The sequence below is a fragment of the Archocentrus centrarchus genome, chromosome 11 (assembly GCF_007364275.1).
Source record: "Archocentrus centrarchus isolate MPI-CPG fArcCen1 chromosome 11, fArcCen1, whole genome shotgun sequence".
NCBI classification, from domain to species: domain Eukaryota; kingdom Metazoa; phylum Chordata; class Actinopteri; order Cichliformes; family Cichlidae; genus Archocentrus; species Archocentrus centrarchus.
This window is the reverse complement of record NC_044356.1, coordinates 4,488,180-4,514,587: the sequence shown is the minus strand read 5'-3', so window position 1 is coordinate 4,514,587 and position 26,408 is coordinate 4,488,180. Positions and strand designations below refer to the sequence as shown.

The 26,408-nt window shown below is 42.4% G+C and overlaps 2 protein-coding genes across 5 annotated transcripts; one reads left to right on the top strand and one right to left on the bottom strand.

Annotated features, from left to right (window-relative positions):
* Positions 1 to 933: 933 nt before the first annotated feature.
* Positions 934 to 13,786, bottom strand: LOC115788445 (epsin-1-like). 2 transcript variants are annotated; one of them, XM_030741473.1, is made up of 10 exons: positions 13,724 to 13,786; positions 13,052 to 13,186; positions 9,046 to 9,153; positions 8,412 to 8,567; positions 7,661 to 7,789; positions 4,767 to 4,887; positions 4,495 to 4,670; positions 2,768 to 4,088; positions 2,055 to 2,195; positions 934 to 1,642 (listed from the first exon to the last, which is right to left on the bottom strand). In XM_030741473.1, the coding sequence occupies exons 3-10, from the start codon at positions 9,112 to 9,114 to the stop codon at positions 1,401 to 1,403; spliced, it is 2,355 nt and encodes a 784-aa protein (XP_030597333.1). In that variant the 5' UTR covers positions 9,115 to 9,153; positions 13,052 to 13,186; positions 13,724 to 13,786; the 3' UTR covers positions 934 to 1,400. The 2 variants fall into 2 exon arrangements, with proteins under 2 accessions (XP_030597333.1, XP_030597332.1); XM_030741472.1 differs by having other exon boundaries at positions 936 to 1,685.
* A 268-nt stretch (positions 13,787 to 14,054) lies between these two features.
* necap1 (NECAP endocytosis associated 1) lies at positions 14,055 to 23,025 on the top strand. 3 transcript variants are annotated; one of them, XM_030741381.1, is made up of 8 exons: positions 14,055 to 14,286; positions 16,413 to 16,513; positions 16,711 to 16,815; positions 16,911 to 16,992; positions 17,983 to 18,091; positions 18,997 to 19,144; positions 20,703 to 20,911; positions 21,184 to 23,025. In XM_030741381.1, the coding sequence occupies exons 1-7, from the start codon at positions 14,147 to 14,149 to the stop codon at positions 20,906 to 20,908; spliced, it is 891 nt and encodes a 296-aa protein (XP_030597241.1). In that variant the 5' UTR covers positions 14,055 to 14,146; the 3' UTR covers positions 20,909 to 20,911; positions 21,184 to 23,025. The 3 variants fall into 3 exon arrangements, with proteins under 3 accessions (XP_030597241.1, XP_030597242.1, XP_030597240.1); XM_030741382.1 differs by lacking the exon at positions 21,184 to 23,025 and adding an exon at positions 19,384 to 19,480 and having other exon boundaries at positions 20,703 to 20,897; XM_030741380.1 differs by having other exon boundaries at positions 20,703 to 23,025.
* Positions 23,026 to 26,408: the final 3,383 nt, after the last annotated feature.

Below are 26,408 nucleotides of genomic sequence, written 5' to 3'. Positions count from 1 at the left end.
TTCCTGTGTCTAACTTTCCTCCCTAAACATGTTGCTCACGACAGCTGGCAATTAAAGGGTTAATAGCCAGCTGTCGTGGGCGGCATGACCCAAACCGCCTTTAACACCCATCTTATTGCTGCTGACAGGACTGGGCAAGCTCTCTTTTCATTACGGTAATTTCACTCGTGCTGTTGAAGGAAGCCCGCGAATGCCGGCACTTTTGAAGCTTGCGGGCGGTCAATAAAGGGTTAAGAAGGATAAATGACTCAAACCAGGGCAACAAAATGCTGCCCCACAGATTAACAGAACCAACTTTTCATCCCATCCCCATACAGCCTGTCATATGCTGTAATGAGTACTTATACACTAAAACATGCAAAATAACCTTTTTTTTGGTCCTTCCAATGATCCAAATGAGATTTTTATATATGGATGCATATCATGTTAAGCTGTCAGAACAGGAATGGATTGGTTTTGGTCACCGTCTCATCTGGCTCCCTGCCTGAGACGACTTCACTGCTGGTCTGTGAGGTGCAGCCTCTAGAGTGACCGTCACCTGACAGGTGATTCCCTTCAAAGACACCCGACTGAGCCATTCTGGTTCCAGTTAAGAAGGAGCCTGGATATCCAAACTGCACCATTCCCGTTCCTTCACCAGGGGACCACATGTGTCCTGTTTGTGGACTCTCTTTGAGATAAATCGGCTGTACCATTCCAGTATCTGGATGCAGCTGAGACGCCTGAACCATACTGATAGGAGAATGAGACATTCCCAGAGTATGCAATGATGGGTAAGGACTGGCAGTTCCAGAAGTGGGAGTAGATGTGCCATGGGGGGGAGCTATGGTTGAAATGAAAGGGTTGCTGTATGGGGGTGATGTTTCAGCAAAAGCTCCTGATTTTAGCACAGGGCTGGATGCCATGCTCGTCACTTTGAAAGTGCCTGGGAAAATCAGGGAGAGTGACAGGAGGATGGAGGGATGAGGGGGAGGATGGAGGGATGAGGGGGAGGATGGAGGGATGATGGGGAGGATGGAGGGAGGGATGCACAGTTTGAAGTATTCCAGCAAAGAGAGAATGCACCAAGGCAGAGTAGAGAGAGGCGTGAGAGGAGTTATACATCTGCTGGTTAATGTACACTAGTCACTAATGCTCACACACACACAAACATACAGCACAACATCTACACACTACAACAGGACCACAGGGGAAGAAAGGAGAGGCAAAACACGAGATCACAATAAGCTTTTCCATACAAACCTACTGATAAATATTAGTCACCACCCCTCTCTCATCTTATCTTTGAAGGACTTCAGCTGAACAGAAGTGGAATGCATTCGAAACATCAGCAGGGAGTGACTAATGTTCAGTAACTCGGATTTGTCCGGTCTTCCAGGTTGATCATGCATCCGCTTGAGTCAAGTGCACCACAAATATTTCCACATAAAGAATTTGTTTGAAAAGTTACTTTTCACCCAGAGTGACGTGTAAGTTTTTCTATCCTTACCAATGGCTTGAGTTTGGGTGTTGATGGGGGGGTGCTGTCTGGGTTTGGGGTTAGAAGAAAACAGATCGTCCAAGTCAACCAGCGACGCCCCCGCCGAGCCCAAGAAGGAAGCAGTCTTTCTATGCATGTCCTCTTCCTGCTTCGAGTGCTTTCCTGCAATAAAATAAAGGTCCAGTTCTACTCTAAAAGGTGTTTTCTTTGGGGGACAGGTCAGGGAAGAAGAGAGAGCAAAGTGGAAGAGAAGGTTAATAGATTAAGATTGTTAGGTGACTGCTGATTGATGGGAGGATGGAGATGAAATGAAGGAAAATGGTCACTCATGCAAATGACCGTTCATGGATACAATAACGAAGTTTTTTTAGAGTCACCACTTTGAGTATATTGATTAAAACCAAGCATAGATTTTAGCAGACTACCAGGACAAACATTTAGTTGATTAAATCGGAGCAGAGAGGGTTATTGCTGAGAACACAGCAGACAGTCAGTGTTTCCTCATATGAAAAATGAGGGGAAAAAAAAATAAATCATACAAACGTATTCAAACAGTGTGTAGAGTGTGATTTACCTTTGCCATTGCCACTTGTGCTGCTTGATGCACCCCAGGGATCATTGGATTTAGATGCTCCATCTCCAAAGGGGTCACTAGATGGGGAGGAGTCTGAAGGAGGAGCAGGTGCACCCCATGCATCATCGGTACTAACAGGAGCTGAAGTTAGGTGGGTAGATAGGACAGGTAGGTTCAAGCTATGGTAAAATGACAAGATTCACTCCTCCGGTTTTTCAGAGCCTTCTTCAGCAAAAACAAGCAAGTGCTGCATGTGACTACAGAAATTCAGTCACTGGCCTTTCAACTAATCACAGTCTCTATCTACTATATAGTGCTTTTTTGTGAATGTATTCACTATATGTTGAGCAGTAAACCTCTACAGTGGAAATCAAAAGCATATACATCAACTTCCTACGAACAGTGCTGCAATGTATTCTGAATGCAATGAGAACAGAAATCTTAAATATGATCGTTTAAGCTGTGAGCATAGCAGCCCCACCCACCTCCTGTTGGTGAGGGTCAGCCAAAGTAAGCTGGCATCTTATTTCAGATAAATGAGGTTGCACCAAGGCCCAGTATAAAGTACAGTCAAGACTTTTTTTGAATCATGCAAAGCTACTCTAAAAGAATCCAACAATAAAAGATATGAAGTTAGAAATAAGCAAAATACTTCAGCTTAAAGTTCCAAGAATGACTATTGATGCACAAACATTTATTTGTTTATTTCTTACCTGGAGCTCCCCATGGGTCATTGTCTACTTGGGATGCATCTCCAAATGGGTCAGAATTATTCATGGGTGAAGAAGCACTTGCTCCATCCCCCCAGGGATCTGACCCAGCAGCTGGTGGAGAAGTGGCTGGGGCTCCCCACGCATCTGCGTTACCTTGAGGCAAGCTCACTGGAGGGGCACTGAAGGGATCTGAGGCATCAACGTTTGGCGGACTGGGTGATGCTGCAAATGGATCCTGTTTAGGTGGTGTTGTTGGTGCAGCGAAGGGATCTTCCTTTGTAGGTTTCGATGTTGTGGTGAATGGATCCTCTTGAGGTGGAGATCCTGGGGCAGCAAAGGGGTCGTCTTTTGCGGGCAAAGATGGTGCACAGAAAGGATCCTCTTTGGGTGGTGTTGTTGGTATAGCAAAAGGGTCTTGAGCAGGTTTGGTTGGTGCTGAGAAAGGATCTTCTATAGGTGGTGTTGTGGGAGCAGAGAAAGGGTCATCTTTCCCTGATGGTGGTTCTGCAAATGGGTCCTCTTTAGGGGATGTTAATGTTGGAGCACTAAATGGATCATCTTTAGGTGCATTAAATGGATCGTCTTTAGGTGCATTAAATGGATTGTCTTTTGGAGTGCTAAAAGGATCTTCTTTTGGGGTAATAAATGGGTCATCTTTTGGAGCTTGGAAGGCATCGTCCTTTGGGGCATTAAACGGATCATCTTTTGGAGCATTAAACGGATCATCTTTTGGGGCATTAAACGGATCATCTTTTGGGGCATTAAACGGATCATCTTTTGGGGCATTAAACGGATCATCTTTTGGGGCATTAAACGGATCATCTTTTGGGGCATTAAACGGATCATCTTTTGGGGCATTAAACGGATCACTGTTCGAAGAACTGAAGGGATCTGGTTTGTCTTTTGGGGCAGCAAATGTGTCCTTCGTGTCTTTGGGTGCACTGAAAGGGTCTGAAGTGTCCTTTGGGGTGTTGAAAGGGTCATCTTTTGATGCATTAAAGGGATCTTCCCCATTTTCTGGTGTTGCAAAAGGAGCTTCCCCATTTTTTGGTGCTGCAAAAGGATCTTCAGTTTTTTCTGCTACAAATGGATCTTTATCGGTTTTTGCTGGAGCCCCCCAAGGGTCACTGCTAACTGCTGTTTCAGTTGTGTCAGGTCTTGAAGGGGTGCCCCATGGATCTGTGGCTTCTTTAGGTTCTTTTGGGGCTCCCCATGGGTCTGTTTTCACTTCCTCTTCTTCCTCTTCTCCCCAAACATCAGTTTTAACATCAGCGCCTTTACCAGCATCCTCCCATTTCAGTTCTTCTTCACTCATCTTGGCCTAGGATGTTACAGTTGCAAAATGGTTAACTCAAACAATTATTTAGTGTCTAAATGTATCCAGTTTGAATACAAGAATGAGTGAACCAAATCTTGTGTATATCTTGCGTACGATTTGTTGCCAAAATGCTAATTGTTGTGACTATCTCCATTTAATGGCACAATATGCAAGTTGAGATAGTTGTTTCCTTATCAGCCACATAATTAAAAACAAACAAACAAACAAAAACAAAAAAGTTGCCAGCTCAGTCTCTCCAAAGTTGACCTCACTGCAGGATCTTGGATCGGGGTCATCAAAAAACTTAGGACAGTTTCATGTTATCCTACCATTTATCTGTAATAGAGCTCCTGGACAGCGCCATAGTGGTGTAATGTTTGATCTTGCTACACCTTTGCACTGTACTTACTCTTCTGTCAGCTTCTTTCTTCTCAGTTTCTTGTTTAATACGCTCTTCTTTGCGGGCGGCGAAGGAAGCAGCTAAGTCAGCCACAGAGGGAATGTTGTCCAAAGAAGGAAGCCCTGTGGCCCCAGGAACATAACACGGCTTGTAGTTTGGATCCTTGACATTGTCCGATGATGAAGCTGGTTAGAAAGTAAGGCAAAGCACATACATGATTGGTGAAGAAAACCTCTTGGAACAATGGCTACACAACAGTGATATTAACAAAAAGGGCTTACCAGCTGCACTTTTAGAGGTCTTTTCTCTAGTCTTGACAGCAAAATCTCTCTCTTCCTTTAGTTTCTCATCATCCTCCATAAGAACAAGGACAACCTTGGCCTTCTCTCTCACATTTACACCCTAGGACAAACATGGACACATTAAACTTTGATTTGGCTCCAACCATTTCAGAAAAATTATTTAAGCCTGTAAAACTTTCCCCTGACGCAAACCCCAAATGGTACAGGTCTTGCAAAACAAGACCAAAACTGTTTAAGGTCTAATTTAAAACAGACTGAAGCAGATGGAGAAAACAGAATCGTATCCATGCTGTGGATAAATTAAATATGTTACTCTGAAAGGTTTTTAAATTAATAGTTTCTTTCCCCCTCACAAGTACGCGCATCTAAAGAATTGCAAGATCTCCTATCGGCCTTCAGTCTGGTAGACTTATACCATGTAATTAACCCCGCCTTTAAATAATATACCTTCTACTCATCCAGACATCAGTCTTTGTCCGGTTTAGATTACTTGTTAGTATCTCCTTGTTCCTTCTCTAAAATTCACAATGTAGTAATTTTACCTTGTCCATTATAGATCATAGTATTGTTTCAGCTCATTTAACGCTCAAGGACTCTCCCACTAAAGTTTCACGTTGGCAATGCCATGTTTCACTTTTTTCGCAATGCCTTAAATCCTTCATAGAAATCAATATGGGGTCAGTAGGGGATCCCAGATTTTTGTGGGATGCAATTAAAGGGTTGATCAGAGATACTACTATTTCCTTCTTGTCTTATCTTAGGAAAGACAGACTACAGAAAATATGCAAATTAGAGTGGACACTTAACAGACTTGATTTAGAACGACAGGAAACTGCATCGTTGGGGGAAATATCTGCAGTTAAGACAGAGCTGACTTCATTGTTGAGACAAAGAGCTGAATTTCTAATACATAGAACTAGAAGAAACTATCATTTTAATGGATCTAGACCAAGCCATCTACTGGCCTTAAGGCTGAAACAAAATGAGAAATACTCTAATATCATGGCCATCCAAACACCCACTGGTACATTCGATCTCATTGAGAAGGATTTACAATGCTGGTCAAAACTCCCAAATTCCCTAAAGCTCGTATATCAATAGTTAAAATGGATGTTATCCCTCGTGAATTTTTATTCCTCTATGATTCCTCTTGCCCCGCCAAAGGGTTATTGGGAAAAGGTACACTCTCTTATATGTAAATTCATATGGTGTGGGAAGAAATCTTGATTGAAATTAAGAACACTTCAGAGAGATAAAACACTGGGTGGATTAGCTCTGCCTAACTTTAAGATGTACTTTTGGTCCTTTATACTTTGGCCCTTGTTTGTATGGTTTAATCCCAAAGCCTCTGTTTCCTAGAAACCACTGGAAGAGAACCTTTCCCGACCATACAGGTTCCAAGATCTCGTGTACTCTAACATACCTTCCAAAGAGGCTAAATTACAATTAGGTCCCATTATTTCTCATTTGCTGAGAACATGCCATACAGTGTTGAATCATACAAAAGCCAACTTGAAATGGCATAAGCACTCTCCCATATTTGATCATTTTTCTATTCTTATTGGGAAAAAAACCCTTCTCTTTTCCGCAATGGAGGGATAAGGAGGTCAATGTTCTCAAAGACCTTTTCGATGATCATGGCCTGCGCTCCTTTAGTGACCTGCACACAGAGTATAATTTATCGGGTTCTACGTTTTTCTTTTACTTGAGGTTGAGATCTGCCATGAAGGCATACGGTGTACCGTGGGGCACATCTCTCAGTACCCACCCTCTGCATGAACTCCTTGTCCCACTAAATCAGACACAAGGTATTATCTCTAAATTCTCTAAATTAATTCACATTCCTCTGCCAGGTTACCCCTGGAAAAGATATGGGAAAGGGACCTCTCTGTTGTGGGAGAGGCTGAAATCGGCTGGGATACAGTGTGGGAGAATCTACACAACACCTCCAAAAACCCTGACCACCAACTCATAAATTTTAAATTCATACATAGGCTGCATTTAATGCCCAGGAAGTGTCATTCTATGAAAATTATTACCTCTCCCAACTGCGATTTATGCTGACTTAATACTTCAGGATCATTTATGCGTATGTATTGGGATTGTCCTAGTGTGACGACTTTCTGGAGACAAATCTCCACCACCTTGAGTGTTTTGCTTCAGGTCAACATTCCCTTATCACCATCCTTACTCCTACTCAACGATGATTCCAAATTAGGGATCTCCTTTCACCAAGAACGTTTACTATGAGCTGGCCTTACAGCAGCTAAGAAGATGTTGGCACTGTGATGGCAACCACCTTACACGTTGCCGTGGCAACAATGGGTCAATTCTCTCTTAGATATTGATATGATGGAGCGATCAGTAGCCAGGATGCATGCGGCCAGCCAGAAAACGATAAGAGCATGGGATGCTGCTTACGCTCTGGTTAAGGAAAAAATGCAACACAATTCTTTGTAAATATCTAATTTGGTGACTGTATGTCCTGTTTAATTGTATCTTTATTTTCATTATTGATATTGTTCTGAGAGCCGGGGTGGGGTCGCCATGGATTGGATTGGGGGGGGGCTGTATGTTCTATATTGATATTTAAGTGCCTCATTTCACTCCTTTACATGATGTTGTACTTGTTTGTACTTTTGTGGATTCCCAATAAAAATAAAAATAACTGATCAAAAAATTAATAGTTTCTTACATCTGTTTGAGGCAGCAAAACTAGAATGTTTTCATTCTTGTTGTGAAGAAAGTTAAAGGAATATGAGGACATAAATATTACAGCACCAGTAACAGAAAAAATGACCGCATAGCAAGAAATCCTTTAATGAAAGCTAAAAGGCTGCATACATTTGATATTATCTGGAAGCATGCATCACCTGATCTTTGCCATCCTTTTCTACAAAGCGGTACTCTGTGAGAGCTTTAACGATGTAGATGTTGTCTTTCATTTTCAGAAGCACGCGATCATCACCAGTCTTCAGCAGGTACTCCAGGAGGGTCAGGGACTAGGATGGAAAAAACAAAAAACGAAAAAACAGATCATCACAAGAACCAAAAGGATAAATGATAAGAAAAAAAGACTGAAAATGAGGGAGTGGGTAATAAAGTTTGAGAATCCCTGCCCTCACCAAAACCCAATTCCAACTTTAAAACCAAGATCCAACCCTGAAACAGGTCTTTGGGTTGGTTTGAAAAAAATAAATACTAACCAAAAACTTCACTCAAAATTTCACCGCTGTGATAGTTTAAAACTCAAACTGGTTCTCACAAAGAGAGCTGGATATGGTTCAATTGAATTTATTGATTTATGGTCTCCAGCTTCCTGTGACAGATGGCTTCACTCAGTCACTTGTGTAGTTTGGAGCAACCTGCCCATTCACACACAGACACATTTAACAGTTGTATCTTATTCTTTTATCAAACTATTGTGATTTTGCATGTGGTGCATTAACAGAACATCTGTAAACTGTAGCTGCTAAAACAAACAAAACATAATGCTCTCTCAGAATGGACATTTCTAATCAACATCTCATCCATAATAAAAAACAATGAACCAACTCTTAAACCAGCATCTGACCTCTCAAGCTAACCCTTCTTTTTGTCCATGTTGCTCCTTCTGCTGCTCACCTTGTGGATGTGTCGCCAGTTCTTGTCGTCTTTCAGACGTTTCCAGAGCATCGTCATGATCTCGTTGCAGGCCACGACATTGTATGTTAGGTCAGAAATGTCGGCCATCTGAGAGCTGGATGGGCCCCACGGGTCATTGGATGTCGCCTCTCTGACCTGCAAGAGAAGCAAAGAGAGTTTGAGACGCCACTTTATAAAATGCTGACAGCAGGATTTTGGAGGCCTGGCAGAAGCAGAACATCTCATTACGTGACTCATGCTACTGAAAATAGTTAGTAATCAGTTCTACAGGATATTATTGACCATGTCTCATGAGATCATCATCCAAATGAGGAATTCATCTCCACTTTTCCCTGATTCGAAGAAATTCAACTGAGAGCTTGTGAATGTCTATAAGCAATTGTTGCCACACCAGAGGACTTAATTTTAAAGCTATCCATGTTCCCACAGATGCCACATATATACTACTTAATGTGCATAAAATGATACAGTCTACATAATATATATTTGCCTTGATTGCCATCCTGAACTACCTGTTACAAAAAATAAGAAAGACGTAACTACATAATATTAAACTGAAAGACTAAACATTATAATTTGCAGTTACACATAATTTGATTCTAGTTTCTCTTACCTTGACCTCAGCCTCAGAGTAGTTCTGGACCAGGTTCTTCAGCTGTCGACGGAGCATAGAGGACGTCATGATGTCCAGGGGAGAGGTGGGTAATCAAACCACCGCGATCTGATTCAGAGAAAACATGAAAACAAAGCAAAACCCAACAAAAAACAGTGTTCAAAAAATTCAACTGTGAAACTTTTTTAATCACTAGGATTTCTACAATGATTACCCATACAATTTAGCCTAACCTTCATCTAAAGCCAGCATCACATATAAAGTGATTTGCTTATCGTGCATCATTTTTATAAACTTGAACAAAAGGTAAGGAAATTTGCATTTGGTTCTAACAATGCTTGTTGGCGACAGGTAAACAGGTTGTTTATGAAGGAAGACACCTGAAACACTTTAATTAAAAAAGGAAGGCATTTAATGTATTAAAGAATCAGAAAAAATACACACATGGCCATGTGGGGACTCAGAGTAAGAGTGTGCTCTCTCTCTCTCTGTGCCGTGTTCCTGTCTAACCTTAACATTTTTATACAGCCTGTTATCTATGCATAAACAATCTCTGGGCGCTATGAATCGTCCTTCGTCATTCAGTCTCGTTCTGGCTGGTTTTTCATGGCCCAGATTCCTCTCAGTCATAGGCACATCTTCTTCCTGATGTTCTAATTTAATCAATACAGTGAAATCTTGTCCAGATTAATGACAGAACATGGTGACGTTGGTGATGTTTTAATTGTACGTTCGGTGGCCGGACATCAAGATAAGATGCACTGAAACAGAGGAGTTAGTCAAGAACTTTCTGATCAGTTGCTCTCTGTCTAATGTATTATTTAATTGTTTATTATTTGGTTGCTCTACTGTTTATTAATTAATTTATTGGAGTTTATCTTTAAACATTTGTCCTTTATTCATTGGGTAAAAAATAATCCCTAACAATAAACCTTAGACCGTTGGAAAACCTCTTTATTTCCCCTCAAATGGAGCCATATTTGTAAGGAAATGCATTTGTGGGTTGAGTAGCAGTGGCGGTTGCACCCATGAAAAACTTGCCAAATGTTCTCTGCCGATGCCAAACAGCTCATTCTGCTGTTCAGTCTTGTTTGGCATTGTTTATTGGATTGGATGATTGGCATCTGCAGAAACAAGACATACTGGCAATTTAACTATTTATTTGTGTAACAAACAGGGGCATCAGCAGCACGTGGAAGGACCATACACAGCCACAACAGCCTGGCACTTCATGTGGGATGGCATCTCACTCTTCAACCAGCATTTGTCGCAAGTCAGCTAATGTAGTTGTGTTGTCACTCTGGCAGGAACAGCACGCCCACGCTGACCCCACAAGTGCTCAGTGGGGTTCCACTCCCAAATAATGATAGATGGGGGCGAGCGTGGTCATCTTGGAGGATAGAGTTCGGTCCCAGACTGTGGAGATATGTGATTGCCACTGGTTGCAGAATCTCATCTCGATATCTCGATGACAAGGCTGACTGTCAGCACCTGGGCTCCCAGAAGCTCCAAACAAGAGTCAACAGCACAACCCACGTACTCGACTCTGCTGCTTAACCCGCAAATGCATTTCCTTATAAATGTGGCTCCATTTAAGGATTAATAAACAGGCTTTCCAACGGTATAAGATTTATTATGAACAGCTCTGAGGAAAGCAAAAGTCTCTGCAACTTTCTAAAATTGTGTTCATGTCCACTGTAATAAAAAACACTGAATAAAAGTGGTTTTAATGTATGAACTACTGCCAGTTGTGGAAGGTTTGCAAAAGACAACATGGATGTTTCACAAGACTTCTTGGACAATGTTCAGCTCACATGTGAAGCAGAAGTTTAACTTTTTAGTAAAAAGGTACAATGCTATGCTTAGTTTAGTCAAATTACAATGTATAGCATACCCAATGACTACCTAGCTGCTGGCCCACTCAGGTCAGTGCTTCCATCAATGACAGAAAATTAGCTGATGATGGACCCCAGTGTTTTTATACAGTCAGTATTTTCACATTAAATGAAGCGTATGAGGTTACAGAAATAAAGAGGCTGTTTGTAGTGTCAGAAAACACAAAAGGAAGATGATATTGGTGGTGATGAACTTGACAGCACAAGGGCTTAACTTACATTTGTGACTTGAAATAGATGTAAAAGGACTGTAAAACGTATCTAGAACATGTGTGCAATAATAAAAAAAAAGTAATTTAGAGCTGCGGCCTCTCCCCTCTAACACTCACATTGCGAGCAGCAGAAAGGCGGCGTGCAGACCCAGTTGAACCAGGTGCAGTGAAAGAAAACTTTTTCTAAAGCTGATAACAGAAGCAGCTGTTTCTGTAATCATAATCAAACCTTTACTAACAAAACGTTTGTGAGAGTTCTTCATCAAAGCACCTGTTCAATGAGCCTTAACATGAAGAAAATCAATCTTTTTAGCCACTGCCATCAAACACTTCTTTGTTTTACACAGCAACAGGGCACCTGAATTAATACAAAGTAAAATGAAAGCCATCTGTATGCAAAAAAAATACTGCTTGTTTAGTGTTTCAGTTTTAAATTTGGCTCTCCTCCCTCTCTCTCTTTCTGGCAGAGATACCTCAGAATGCCAGGGTGAGACTGAAGGAGGGGTCACAGCACATAATCCACTACATTTATTTTAAAGCTTTAGTTACTTAATACTCTCCTGTCTTAGATCATTAATATAAACCAAATCAACTAATAAATGATGCTATATTATTATACATTAACCCAGTGGTTCCCAAATGCTGTGCTGAGACATGTTAGTGCATGTCCAGGAGGTGCCTAGACATTTAGCAACAACCATTTGTTATTGTTATTACTGCAATATACACCTGTGAATAATAAATTGTTGACTTACTGTCACGTCCTGGGCCGTTTGCCCAGCGTTTTGTGTTTAGTTTATTTCCTGAGCTTCTCCTCCCAGTAGGTTTGTCTTGTTCCCCGTGTTGTGACTCGTCTGCGTGTTCCTTGGTTTATCACTTCCTGTTTTATTTTGCCAGTGTGATTTTCCCTGTGCTTTGTGTTTAGTTTGCTTCCTCTGTGTTATTAGTTTCATTTGCCTCACCTGCTGTGCCCTGCTGTTTCCTCTTCCCCTGATTACCCATTGTTTATTTAAGCCCTCAGTTTCCTTGTGTTCTTTGTCGCGTCATTGATGTTGTGTACCTACGTGTCCCCGTGTTCCAGTGTTTCCTGTGCTCCCTTCGTCTTCCTCCCAAATGGTTTTGTATTTCTTTTTGTCCGGTCCCAATAAATACCTTTAAGTTATACCCATCTCTGGAGTCCTACGTGTTTGTCCTTCCTCGCCCGTTTTCCTCCCCGGCCATGACACTTACTATTTTTGTATCCACTCATTTCCTCTAAAAACTATTTAAAAAATTCTGTTAAAGGGGAGGCACTGGTTTAGCTTGTAGGTTGAGCAGGCGATCATATGCTGCAAGGCTAAATGCAGTGGCCCAGGTTTGACTCTGACCTGAGGCCCCCTGGTGTGTGTCCTCTCCCACTCTCTCCCCATTTTCCTGTCTAATCCTCCCTGCACTATCAAAGAAAAGGTGAAAAAGTTAAAAAAAAAACAAAACAAAAAACTGTAAAAGAGAAAGAGTCTATCAGCGCTTTTATCAGAGGGTAGGAATCATGAGAGTTGCTGGTGGAGTAACACTTGCAAAAAAATGTAGGTGTCATGCTTGGTGTAGGTGCCACAAACATGCAAAAATATTGTGAAACACAATCATGCAGGTATGAATACAGGTGTGCCCTGAAATACTGGCTTTCCCTTTGGCCCCCAAAACACTGAAATCAGCTATCCAGCTGTATATAGTCATTCTTACTTGTACCGCCCTCTTGGGGAGTAAAACTCTGAGCTACTGGCCTGTTTATTTGTTTTCATCTCCTTTTGTTTTAAATCTATAATTTGGGTTTTGTTGAAGGCAATTCCATGTTTTACAATTAATGAGTACACAAACTGTATTTTAATGCCACTGTACACAAACAACACAGTCACATACCTTGTGTAAAAGGTGTTCTTCGGTTTTCGGTTGCTTCTGTGCAGCTGCAGGCTCAGTGAGCGTTCATCCTGCTGGTTCTCCCTTTCTCCTGACTCCGCTGGTTTGTCTCAGGGTGTCAGAAACCAGATCCTACAGCTGCAAAGAGAAACCAGTCAAAATATATAAGAGCTGAGGCGGCGGCGGACACCGTGGCAGATACACATAAATGACTGCAAAGCGTAAATAAACCTGCTGTAAGTGACAGCTTTGCCACTGCGACAAACACATACCCCCACCTAGGTTAGCTCAGCATCTAGCTGAGCTAAAAGCTAGTTAGCTACCAGCATCCTTGGGCTTGTTTGAATAATATAAAAGAAAAGAAAAGAAAAAAAAGATTAAATTGCATTTATAGCGCAACTAGATAGCCAGTCTTAATCACAGCAGTCGTCGCGCATGTAACAAGAGTCACGGTACGTGTTTTCAGCACCACGGAGAGCGACCGAAGACGGTCAGCAGGCGTCAATATGGCTAACAGCCAGGCGGAGACCAGCAGAAGGAAGCATCATAAATATCAGACTTCAGTGACCAAATGATGGGCTGTATTCCATGAAACGCCCGCTGCTTTTAGTGCAAAATAACAACTGCCGTTTTGTGTATTAAACACGCACAGTAAAAAAAAAATAAAGCACTAACCATGAGCAGATTTTCAGGAATCTTCGAGGAGACGACACGACGCGACGGTTTCCGCTTCCGCAGTTTCAGCACCTGCCAGGCCACGCCCCCTCAGAAAATCATTGTTATTTATTTATATATTTATTTGTTCATTTATTTATTTCACGAGTTAAATACCCATTATAATCAATTTCGTATTTTCTTATGCCAGAACCTTAAAGTTAAAAGATAAAGGAGTTTCATGGGAGTAAAGTACCATTATTATTTTTTTTCTGTTGCCTAGGGTTACTGTGTGAGCTTTAGCTGACGTCGTGTGGCCGCTTGGACGTCCTAAAGCACGCAGTCTCACACACACACACACACACACACACACACACACACACACACACACACACACACACACACACACACACACATATGCCCCCGTTTGAAAGAGCTGAATAAATGAGTCACTACCACAACTCCCACATCAATAACAGTTGGACCAAGATGGCGGCCGAGGGAGAGTACGAGTCGATCCTGTGCGTTAAACCCGATGTCAACGTTTACCGCATCCCGCCGCGAGCTTCAAACCGCGCGTACAGGTAAAGGGACACCGGCGGCTCGCCAATGTTGCTGTGAAATGTGGTTTAAAGGTGGCTGCTGGGCGGGTTTGGGTATTATACTTTGACTGCTCGACAGTCAGCGCATGCTTTGAAATCACGAAGAGGGACAGTGCTGGCTTTATGCTCCGGTGTCGGAAGGAGCTGGGAGATGAAGATGCGTCTCCAGGTGTTGTAAGGATGAAGAGAAGAAGCTGAAATGTTCGCTGTGTTTTGTGAGTGGGGGACGCTGAGCTGTCAGACATGTGACCGGGTTTTTGTCATCATGCCGGCTCGATGCGGGCGGTTTGCCAGGACAGTCCCACTCTCCTCTGTGACAGCTGGGATCTTCTCCACAAACTGTTCACTCTGAAATCTGCAGTTTGCTTTTAATCGATCCTTTCAGACAAAACCTTCATATCCACCCTGCTCCACTGCTCCACTCGATTGATTTCCTGTTGATGACCCCACCCAGCACCTGAGAGCTGAAGATATTGGTCCAGGAAGTTTTTTTTTTCTTTCTAAGGCAAACAAAAACTAATAATGGTCACTGCTTTTTATATGTGCAGATCTGCTAGTGTCATAGTTTGCTGTGATAGTCAGCTCAGCATCTCTCCAAGTTTGGAATGAAGAAAATTGTTGGCTGCAGCCATGAAATCCTCCAATATAACCTTTTGTTCTCTGTCCAACCTGAAAACAGAAGAAATTTGATGAACCGCAGTTCAAAGTGTTTTTATATAATAAAGCCCCTTTAAGCTAGATTATGAAAAAAAAAAACTCTTCTCCTCTACATATAACAGAACTGATATATAATGCACTTTATGAGAAATATGCCAAACTGGTCAGACCGAACTGAACCTGACTCTAAGAGGACCTGTTCGGTGCACAGGTTTAGGCAGAGGGATCTTGGATCATAGATTCAGTGTTTTTACGCCAATTTAAAATTTGAACTGCTCTCATGGACAAAACAAAATCTAACTCAATACTTGTAAAAAGAGGTGAAGCAAATGTTTGAACATTTACCAGCCTTTCTCATTATGCCTGAGCCTGAGCTCCAGTGTGTGAGATTAATGCATATTGTGAATATAATCCAAGTTATTCTGTAATGTTGGGACATCTGAAGGTTTCCCAAGATAAACCAGGAAAGCCATGATTTGTTTTTAAAGGGGTAAAAATGGGGAAATAGGTTTATTTTTGCAGTTTTACCTTTTTTTTGCAAAATACTCTTAAGCTTTCAGACATTTAAATTTTTTTAAAATTGAACAGTTAAAAAGTGAAATTATTTGCTTGATTGATCATAATTCTACATGAAAGCAATAATATTGGGTATTTATTTATTTTAAAATAAGTAACCTACTTTAAAATGTGCAGCCTCAGTGGCTGCACATTTTAAAACTGCAGTAATGAAAGTAAATGAATATTTAGATCAAGAAAAATGAAAGAAAATCTTCATTTGAAATACACAAAATGTTTCGATGTCATCTTCAAACATTTATTAAATAAAAATGTAAACTTTTATGTAATCCATGAACCACACACATCAGTGAATATCTCTGGGCTTTGTTGCTCAAAATTCGAAATGAAGAAGTCACCATGTACATCTTATTCTCAGTGAAACTTCATTGGTGCCACCTTGGATTGTGACTTTTTTCAGTGCTCATAACGCCACATTATGATAAGAAAAATTAACTGCTTGTGGCTCCAACATTTGAGTAACTGTTTAAGCAAAAATGTCCTGAATTCTAATCATTTAATTTGAAAGATTACTAAATTCATTAAGAGGTGAAAGAACTTCACACTTTACAATAACTTTACAATATATTTGGTGATAGTAGCAGTGGGGACTGTTCAAATATTATGTTTTATTAATAAATTTAAAGAAATATAAATGTATGCACTCTGGTTTGCCTCCTAATGCCAAATAAAACCTTTTGCATGGTTATTTAAGCAGAATTGCCCTTTATGAGCATTATCCTGGTTTCCTTTGTCTTATTTGAAAGCCAATTATTAATCTTTTACTTTAGAGACCAAATGATTAATAGAAAAAATAATTGGCATTTTAATTGAGTTTTAACCAGACTAATTGATAGTTGCAGCTCTGAAAACTTGCAGTTAAATTGTCTCTGCAGGGCAGCTGACTGGAAGCTCGATGCCCCAGACTGGTCTGGTCGGATGAGGATCACAGCCAAGGGCAAAGTGGCCTACATTAAACTGGAGGACAAAATCTCAGGTATGACATCACTGGCTTTTACACTAAAAGCTCCGTTAAAGCATATTTTCTTTAATGGTAAAATTGACACAGACTCGCTGTAATGTGAAAGTCCTGCTAGTGATGATGTTTCCACTGGGAATCAGCATCCGTCTGTGCTGAAGCACGACTCTTTTTCACTGCGGTGTATTTGTTTAACGTGCTCTCTGCTCCTGCAGGCGAGCTGTTTGCTCAGGCGCCAGTGAAGGAGTATCCTGGGATCGCAGTGGAAACCGTCAGCGACTCCAGCCGGTACTTTGTTCTCCGGATACAGGATGACAACGGTGAGGATCTAAATATCCCTGCGTTGTCACATTGTCGAACACCTTAATTGCTCTGTCCACTGGTCTTTGTGTGAATTCTCATCTCTTACTGGCAGGTCGCAGCGCTTTCATAGGAGTTGGCTTTGGTGACCGAGGGGATGCTTTTGACTTCAACGTGGCTTTGCAGGATCATTTCAAGTGAGCAGGATTTGCTGTTTTCTAATAGATTACTTTCTTTTCTTGTTAGCAGGGGATTGTAACAAGTAATGACTGTGAAGCACTGCTTATAGCAGATCATCCATTTCACATCAACATATTATTATCATAGGTGACCAACCAAAAACATGCTCCTGTTTGTATTTTCTTCTGCATGATGATATTACTGAGTAAAAACCACGTTCCCCTTGCAGACTTAGACTAGCCAGGCTGAAGCTGGTCAGAAATGAATAAAACAAGCAGCAGACCTGGATGCATCCATCCATTCCCAGACCGCTCTCTCCCCGCCCACCTCCTCCAGCTCTTCTGGGGAGATACTGAGGTGTTTGCAAGCCAGCTGAGAGATACAAACAGTGTGTCCTGGGTGTACCTCCCACGATGCATGCTAGTCAGATACCAGAACCATCTCAACTGGCCCCTTTTGATCTGGAGGAGCAGCGGCTTTACTTGGAGCCCTTTCCCTGAGCTCCTCACCCTACACTAAGGCACCCTCCACCTCTTAGCTGGTGGTTGTCGGGAAGCAGTAAGCTAAAAATGTTTGTTTAGGTTCTGGTTCAGTTGTGCAGTATGAAATATTTAAGAAAGGAGGAAGAAAGCCCGACCGCTAAACCACGTGTGTTAGGGGCTCATCAGACCTTTGTGCCTGATCAGGCTGCTGCATTTAAATAAAGTTTGTTTCAAATGAGCACACTCTGAGTATTGTTTAGTAGTTTAAAAGAATGTGTTGCACAGTAACTTTCTCAAAGATCAGCTCCACATGTTCACTTTAATGATATTCACTGAGTATTGATTTGTCTTCTTCACTGTGACCGTCTGCAATGCAAGAACTCCACATCAAAGCAAAACGTTGTTCTCAAGATGCTGCGGTTGTTTTAAAGACTGCTGAGTTACATTGTTTATTTCTGTATCAGTGCTGATAGAGTGTGTGTGTGTGTGTGTGTGTGTGTGTGTGTGTCTCTTGCTTTCCTGCAGATGGGTGAAACAAGAGCATGAACTCAGTAAAAGTGCTCAGTTTGGGGATTCAGTACCAAAGCTGGACTTGGGCTTTAAAGAAGGACAGACCATTACACTCAACATAGGGGTGAGAACCAGCTTACATGCTAGTCATGCTCCAGTTTGCCAATGTATGCACTACATCCATGCTGAGAGTTCACATCTGTGAGACCGACCCGTGCGACTGGTAATATGCTCTACGATGGTGCCTCCATGTGCGTAGTTATCTGTAGAGACATTCTGTGTGGTGCGGTGCGCTGGTAAAACTGCAGTTTTTCTCATGTGTGATAACAGCCTGTTTGTCAGAGTTGTCAAGTTTTCCTCTATTACAACACTTTGCACTCTAAAAAAATACATAAATGAATAAAACAACAACAAACATGCCTTTCCACTCTAATTTTGTCAATATTTCAGAGAATCTGTTTGTTTGGCATCGTAAAGGCATATTAATATATTTCAATAAGGAGACATCATTTGAAGGAACTGACCATGATTTATTGAAATACAGACTTTGGGTATTAAAAAATTTGGTGATTAGAAGTCAACCTACATAGCAGAGCAGAGTCCAGTGATGGTAGGAGGTAGGACAGTGGAACAGGACCCCCTGGAGTCTAGATGCTGGTGGTGGCAGGGATGAAGCAGGTGAAGACTTTACAGCACGTGGAATGAAGGCTGATTGGCTCACAGAAGGTGGGTGAGAAAATGATTGGGCAGAGTGACGATGACAGCGTGGGAAAATGGAAGTGATGTAAAGAAGAGAGGAGCAGCCTGAACACCAGGGATGTAGGCAGATGACTGAATAGAGATGTTCTTTAGTGAACTTACACATAAGCTTTATTTAAAACAAAATGTAAAACTAAAAATTCTGATTAAAAAAGTTACATTTTGTGATTGAACCCTTTAACTGTCAGTGCTTTATAAATCTAAATTTCATATGAAGAAAGCTTTTTGTTGTGATCGTGTTAGACTAACTTCATTGTTCTCCATCTGCAGCAAGGGAAAAAGAGGGATAAGCCCCGCCCACAAGGATCAGGTGGGTTTGGACTCCTCCCACCACCACCTGGAGGCAAGATAGCCCCTCCCCCTTCATCAGGATTGTCAAATCACAACATAGTTCCACAGATGGGAGGCACAGCGACAGGTATCTACACTGACTTTATTTAAACCACCTCCTGTGCATCAATACACGTGCACACAGTGTGTGAGGGGGTGCTGTTCTCTGAGCAGCCTTAACCTACGCCAGTGACCTATTTCCACAGGCACTGTGTTAATTAGTGGCTGTTAAATGACTCATTCGTCTTCAAGCTTCAGGCTGCAGAAAATGAGTCCAATCTGTGCCAGCTCGTAGGCTAATGAGCTCTGCCTCTCTGTGTGTGTCAGGCTGCCTGCTGCAGCTGGACAGCAGCAACTCTAACACAGTGGTTCAGTCAAACACTAGTTCAGATCTTCTTTGGGGAGAATTTTCTGCTCCTGCAAGGTAAGAAAGCTATTTTTTGTGTGTGTGTCATGAATGTTGCACCCAAATGTACAAAGAGGGATTATCTGAGTGACTCTGGGGAGGGCGAGCACTGATCAGGACCGACTCACAGTTTCATGTGAAAGGTGCTGACGGATCTGAAGCTGAGCTCAGGGTTCTTTCAACAACCTCCACACACAAAGTTAGTTCTTTAAGCAAGAGATTAAAAATACATTTAAACACTTACAATAAATACAAAGTAGAAACATCATCATTTCTTAATGATGACGGAGATTCAAACATATTTTTGAAGTGATAACTCCTGAAATGGATTTTAAATGGTGATAGGCTTCACAGGGAAGGACGGACTTTTCCACACTCCAGGACAGTGATGGGCAGCGTTATTCCCAGAGAGCTGTACTAACTTAGCTAAAGCATGCGAGGGCCATTCAGCAGGCAACTGAATCTAAGCTGCACACATGATTTAGTTTTGCTCAAATCTGTTTGTGTACTGATGTCCACTAACATGCTGTCCCTGTTAACTAAAGAGAGCATGCTTACAGTGACTACAGTGGAAGATATTACTAACATTTATAAAAGAATCCACTGAATGCTATATGAGCATATACATGACCTCTTGTCAGCGTTCACCACAGTGATGGAAGCCATCACACTGGACTGAAGTTAAATAGCAGTGAAGACAAACTGCAGTCATGCCCTGTGAGCAGCAGCCTGCCTGGGTTTTTGGTTTTTCCTGTTAGCGTGGTGATGGCGCATTCACAGCTCAGGCTCTTGGTCTGTTTTTGGTCCACGTGTGGTTTTTAGGAGGAGCAGAAAGTATGTGGAAACTTCAGTGCAAAGGTAAAGGGCTTCACTGAGTGTATAATGTCAGGCACAGTAAGAACCGCAGCACTGAGGAGCATCCATTCTAACACAATAATGTACACACAGTGGTACAGAAAAATGGAACATTTTATGGGTTTCATGTATTTCTTTAATATCTGAAGCTGAGTTGTATCTTTTGTGTTAGGAATCAGAGAATTATACAAAAATCTAAACCGAGTTTAAATTTTTGTATAATTCTCTGAATAATTTAAACAATTCATTAATATTCGTGATTGTTTAAATTATTTGTAGCATTAGCGAAAAAGGAAAAAAATGAACTTTGAACTGTCCCTTGATCATTTTTGTGATGTCATCTGAATAACTGGAAATGGACTAATATCAGTTTGTGTGATTTCAGCTCTGTTCTGCCTCCGTCTCGACCGCAAAACACCACAAACTGGATCCAGTTTTGAGCTGTCGATCATCATCGACTTGCCTGCATCTGTGTCTGTAGCTTCCTGCGCATCACACCGAGTGTATTTCCCACACACTGAACCCACACACAGCTGTAGAATCACTTCACTCAGACTCATCTCTCTGTCAGTTACTCCTGACACGAAATGAAGCATTAATGAGTTAAAGCCATCACTCAATACGAGCCATCTCCAATGATCTTTAAGGGCTATGTGTGATGTCCTGAGGAGTTTCATGTGTCTGCATCTCCTCCCCAGTAGGTGGCTCTCTGAGCAGAGCTTCATTGTTTTTTTTGTCCCTGAAACACCTCCCCCTGCAGGCACTGCAGTGCACTACATCAACACATCATTGCTTTCTGAATCCTGCTGTGAATGACAACTAAAGAGCTGCACAGAGGGCAGAGCAATGAAGGCTGTAGGACACAAATTAATGAGAAAACTCAGATGATGCCTGCACTGGAATGTAAATCTTATTTTTGTCAATCAGTCACTTTGTGGATAGTGATGGTGACACATGGGTGATGATGTTTGAGGTCAGAAGGAGGTTCTTTCCTGCTGAGAAGATGAGAACTTTACATTAAAATGGAGATTTCTCATTTCCACTCCGTACAGCTTTGTCTCCAGGCTGGAGCAGTTGCGGCTCAGATCCTCCTGTATGTCATCACACACGTTTAACAACCTGAGCTCATATGTGCTACAAACCGATAATACAGAAAATTGGGTTCATAGATGCATCTCCAGACACGAGGCACTAAAATCTGATTTTCTATATTCAAAATTTCCTGATTAAATTTTCACATTTTCATCATTTAATGTATTCAGTGTGTTTGCAGAATCACTGAATCTGACGTAGTTGGATGAGATGCTGATGTTAAAATATGTGGAGTAAATTAATATTTTCGTTCTGGTATATGAAACCTAAAAACCGGTTTACATTATAAAATCACGATTGTTTACTTTTCGGTGCTTCTTATGAGCAGAGCTCAGAAATCAGCAGCCAAATCCAGACGGTCATTACTTTTTACATATTTTGCTGCATGTTTAAAGAAGAATGAAAGATTTGCATATTCTGCTCAGCTGCTATCAAACTGCAGGCAGTTCATGTCATTCTAACTAGACTACAGAGTAGGTCAGTTTTTTGACCTCTAAATAATCGACCTGTTCTGCAGTCCAGTTAAAATGTGATGAATCTGAGCAGAAATGTAGGGCTTATTATCAGAAAGGCTTTTTTTTTTTTTAATTTACTGTGAGGACGATCAGCCCAAAGCTTGGCCTCTTAAACATGCAGTAATAATTCATATCACCCAGATTTAAAGCTATAGAGGAAAATGTTGCTGCGCAAACACTATTAAAAACACTATAATGAGAAAATAAACCGAAAGGGAACTTTACGGAGCGAATGTTGTGACCTTTGTGCAGAACAGTGGAATCTGATCACTCCAGATTTTTGCCTGCAGCTCGTTTATCTGCATTTTTTCTGTCTGTGAAACCATCATGAAGAGTTCTCCTTATGGAAAATGTTCCCGATGCTGCAGTTTACCTGCAACGGTGACCCTGTGGTGAACTCGTGATTATGGAAATAATAAAGTGGGGAGGACCTGGAGGAGAAAGACCTCCGGACGTGCGTCCTGAACAGTGCTGACCGGAAGAGTTTGACAATCTGGGAAATCTGGCGTTCCACTTCTGTGCTGGAACTTAAATGAGGAGATTGATTCTCGTGAATGTTTTTAATGTGAAGCAGGTGATTATCTTATTAAAGACAAAAGAAAAGTGAGACCCCCCGGCTGTGACGAGATCCACTGGCCGATACCTCTGCAGATGGTATATCAAACACATTATACTGTATTAAATGTTAACTTTTATGAAGTGATGATGCTTCTGTGGGCTGTTTAAATGAAACCGTGTGTTTGCTGTTAGAGATTTGCTCAGTCTCAGGATTCGTGGCAGGAGGGGCAGAGTGATTGTGTCCGACCCTCTGATGAATGTGTTCGTGGCAGCAGATGAAATGTTCGTGCTCAGAAGACTTTGGCTGATTGTGACATGAAACGTCTCCACTATGAATTTGTCTGCATAGACTTCGCTGTGATAAAATCACGAGAGCTGTGTTTAATTGGCATTAAGATATAAGGCTGACTGATATGTGTTGTGTTTACATTGCTCACATTACTGGCTAAAATATAAAAATGTCTCTCATTTCTCATTCGTTCCACTCTGGCTCTAAAATCACTGAACTAACACTTTGATTTATGAACAACTTCATGAGAAAGAGGCAATAAATCCTTCCAAAGGACTCCAAGTCTTGTCATTATTGTTCATATTGTTAATTTATTATTACTGAGTATTTAAAGCCCCTGGCAGAAACTGCATTTAATGCATTCCATTATAAGATTAATTATTATTTCTACTTCTTTGTGACAGACTTGAATAAGAATGTGGAACAGTCCTGATGGTGGTGCAAGAACACCGTGTGGTGAAAAACTGGTGCAGTCACAAATGTGACGCCACGTCCTCAGCAGAATAATCAGAACCTTAGAACGTGAGGAAAACATAAAGAAAACATAAAAATCAGAGAAGCTTTCTTTCCTTTGCTCTATACTAATCAGAAGGTTGGTGGTTCGATCCCTGGCTGCTCCAGTCTGCGTGCCAAAGGATCCTTGGGCGAGATATTGAACCTCCATCTGCTCCCATGTGTTCATCAGACTGAATGTGCTGTATGAACACTTTCATGTAAAGGAGAAAAGTGCTACCCAAGAACCACGCTCTCTCATTCCCTCGTTATCTCGTAAAAGGTCACCGAGTAATCAGAACTCTCATTAGACACTTGTACATATAATAAGTCTTTCATAATTAACATTTTCAGTACTGCTTTAATTTGACTTTCACACCACATTTCCTACAGAGCACACAGTGAATTTTTCCTCTGCTCCATGTTGCTGGTAAAACAAAGATTTTTAACATCTGCAGGTCACTAATTAACCTCAGCAGTACGTGCTTAGTCATCATGATCTCGCTGTGCAGTGTAAGTTAAGTTTTAACCACCAGTGGTCACAGATGGGTCACATGGGGGTTAGTAGGTGATAGGTTGGCCTTTGGTACAAAGCAGGAAGTCAGTGGTGACACAAAGGTCGTCTGACAAAAGGAAGTCATGTTGTTACGTCATTTTTTGGACTCCTTTAAAACTCAAAGCCATAATCTCAGTGAGGGAGACTATGCTGTAGTCACGCGAGACTTTGTGAATCTCGGCAGTATCGTTAATGGCGGCGTGACTCTATCAGCAAACATTTGCGTGATTAGCCTTTTTTTTTTTTTTTTCTCGCCAATTTATAACTAGACAGGCTTAAAACTAAAAAATATAGGTAGTTTCTTAGCCTAACTTAAATTATTTTCAACAATCTGGAGGACGGTGAAGAGGACCTGGATAGTTTGCTGCGGTACATCGACGGGTGGTTTGAGCGAGTCGTCATGGGGAAAACAGACAAGACGCCGACTCCCTCCACCAGCAAAGCAACGCCGTCCACAAGATTTAACCTTAATCAATTGAATCTAGAAATGCCTACTTGGGTAACAGAATTTCTTAACCTCTGTACCCCAAAATTGTTATCAAAATTATATAAATTATTAATAAAAACTGATGATTCAGTTTCCCTCCCAATTACAAAATGGGAGCGTGATCTTTCTGTCAACCTGGATCAAAATTTATGGACAGAAATATGTTTAAATATCTTCAAAATGACTAAAAGACCCCAAATACAACTTGTACAATATAAGATTCTCCATAGAACATACTACACTGGACAAAGGATGTTCCAAATGGGCCTTACACACTCAAACATATGCACCCACTGTACAAGCAATTCAGAGGATAATCATCTACACGCTCTGTGGTCTTGTGTACCAGTTCAGAGATTTTGGCAGAGGATTTGTGAAGATCTATCCACATGGTTTAGCTGTCGTATCCCAACTTCCCCCAGACTATGCATCTTAGGTGATGTCAGTGAATTAATTATGGAGTTAAATATATCACACATAGTTCTTACTGCCTTGTGCATCGCTAAGAAGATGATCCTCATGAACTGGAAGACAAAAAATAAACTATGTATTACTCAGTACAGAAATTTATTAGTAGATCATGTTAGTTTAGAGAGAATGTCTGCTTCTTCTAAAAACAAATTGGAGGAATTTGACTCTCTTTGGTTCCCACTGCTCAGCTCCATTACTTAGTGGGGGTGGTGGGCTGCGGGCTCTGCTCCTGATGTGCTTTGTGGGGGGGTGGGTGGGGACTCCGGGGGCCTGGGTAGCTGGTAGCCTCCTGAGGCTGGAGTCCTGGGGCGACCTTCTGGTGATGTCTGTGTGCCTGTCCTGGTTGATGGTGGTGGGGGCTTGGATGGTGCTGCCTTCGGTCCTGGGGTGTGGGCGGGGTGCTTGGGGGGGTGGTGCCGGCCCTTGGTCGGTTGGCTGGTCTTCCCTGTATGGCTTGGGGGCTGGGGTCTGGGGCCCCGGCACTGGGGCCGCGCCGGCTCCCGGTGGGCCCCCCCTGGCGCGGGGGGGGCCTCTGCTGTCCCGGCCGCGCCGCCGGGTGGGGTGGGTTGGCCTGATGTCGGGATGTCCGGTCTACGCTTTTGGGGCCCTGGGGTGCCTGCATTGCAGGGGGGTGGGGTGGGGGATGGGGCCACGGTGGGGTGGTTGGGGGGGACTGGGCACTGCATTTCCATGCCCAGGCCAGTATGTCCTGTCGCCTGTTTGTGTCTATTGTTGAGTGAATGGGCATCTAGGAGGAGCGGGCCGCCCTCTGCAGTGGGGGCGAGGGCGCCAACCTCGGGTGCTGCAGTGCTCCGGGATGCTGTCACCGCGGCCCCGGGCTCACCTCCCCCGGCCCTGTGCTGGGGTGTGGGAGGTCGGGGTGCCTATTGAGCCAGCGGACAGCTGGCTCTCTTCTTCCAGGATTCTTCCTGGTCATATGCCCCCCCCCCCCCCCCCCCTCCCCATACACAAACACACACACACACACACACACACAGAATACACATCACTCACAGATGTAGGATGGAGAGGGCACGTGGAGAGCTGCACCACCACTTGCCTCTCCGTTTTAATTGCACTTTAGTCATTATAACTCACAACACATACACACTTACACCCTGATACACATAGGACCTTTGGGGCAGGCATGTTACTCAGAGGTTGATGAGATGGGCCGCTGAGGTGGCCCCACTCGGATCCTCGTCACTGTCTGTCTCCAAATTTTATTTGCACTTTAGACATGGAGGGTTTTGGGGGGGCAGTGTGGGCAAGCACTGACGACCAACAGTTGGCGCTTGTGGCATAACTGTCCCCTCAATTTTAACTGCACCCTATACACCTCATTCACTCACAAACATTAACACATAGACCTACAAGTTGGGGAGGAGGAGGGGTGGAGGGGTCATCTTACACCCCGATTTCTTGCGTCTCGCCCGGGGTAGGGGTCGGGTGGTTCCTTGGGGACCGGGCTGGTGGCGTCCTGGGGTCGCTGTTGGCCCTGGGGTGGTTTCCACTTGCCCCGCCTTCAGAGGGTGGGTAGCTATGGATGAATGTGTGTCTTTGTGTATTTGTCACCGTCTCCGTGAGTATGGGTGGGTGAGTGAATGTGTATGTATGGCATATCTGTGTGT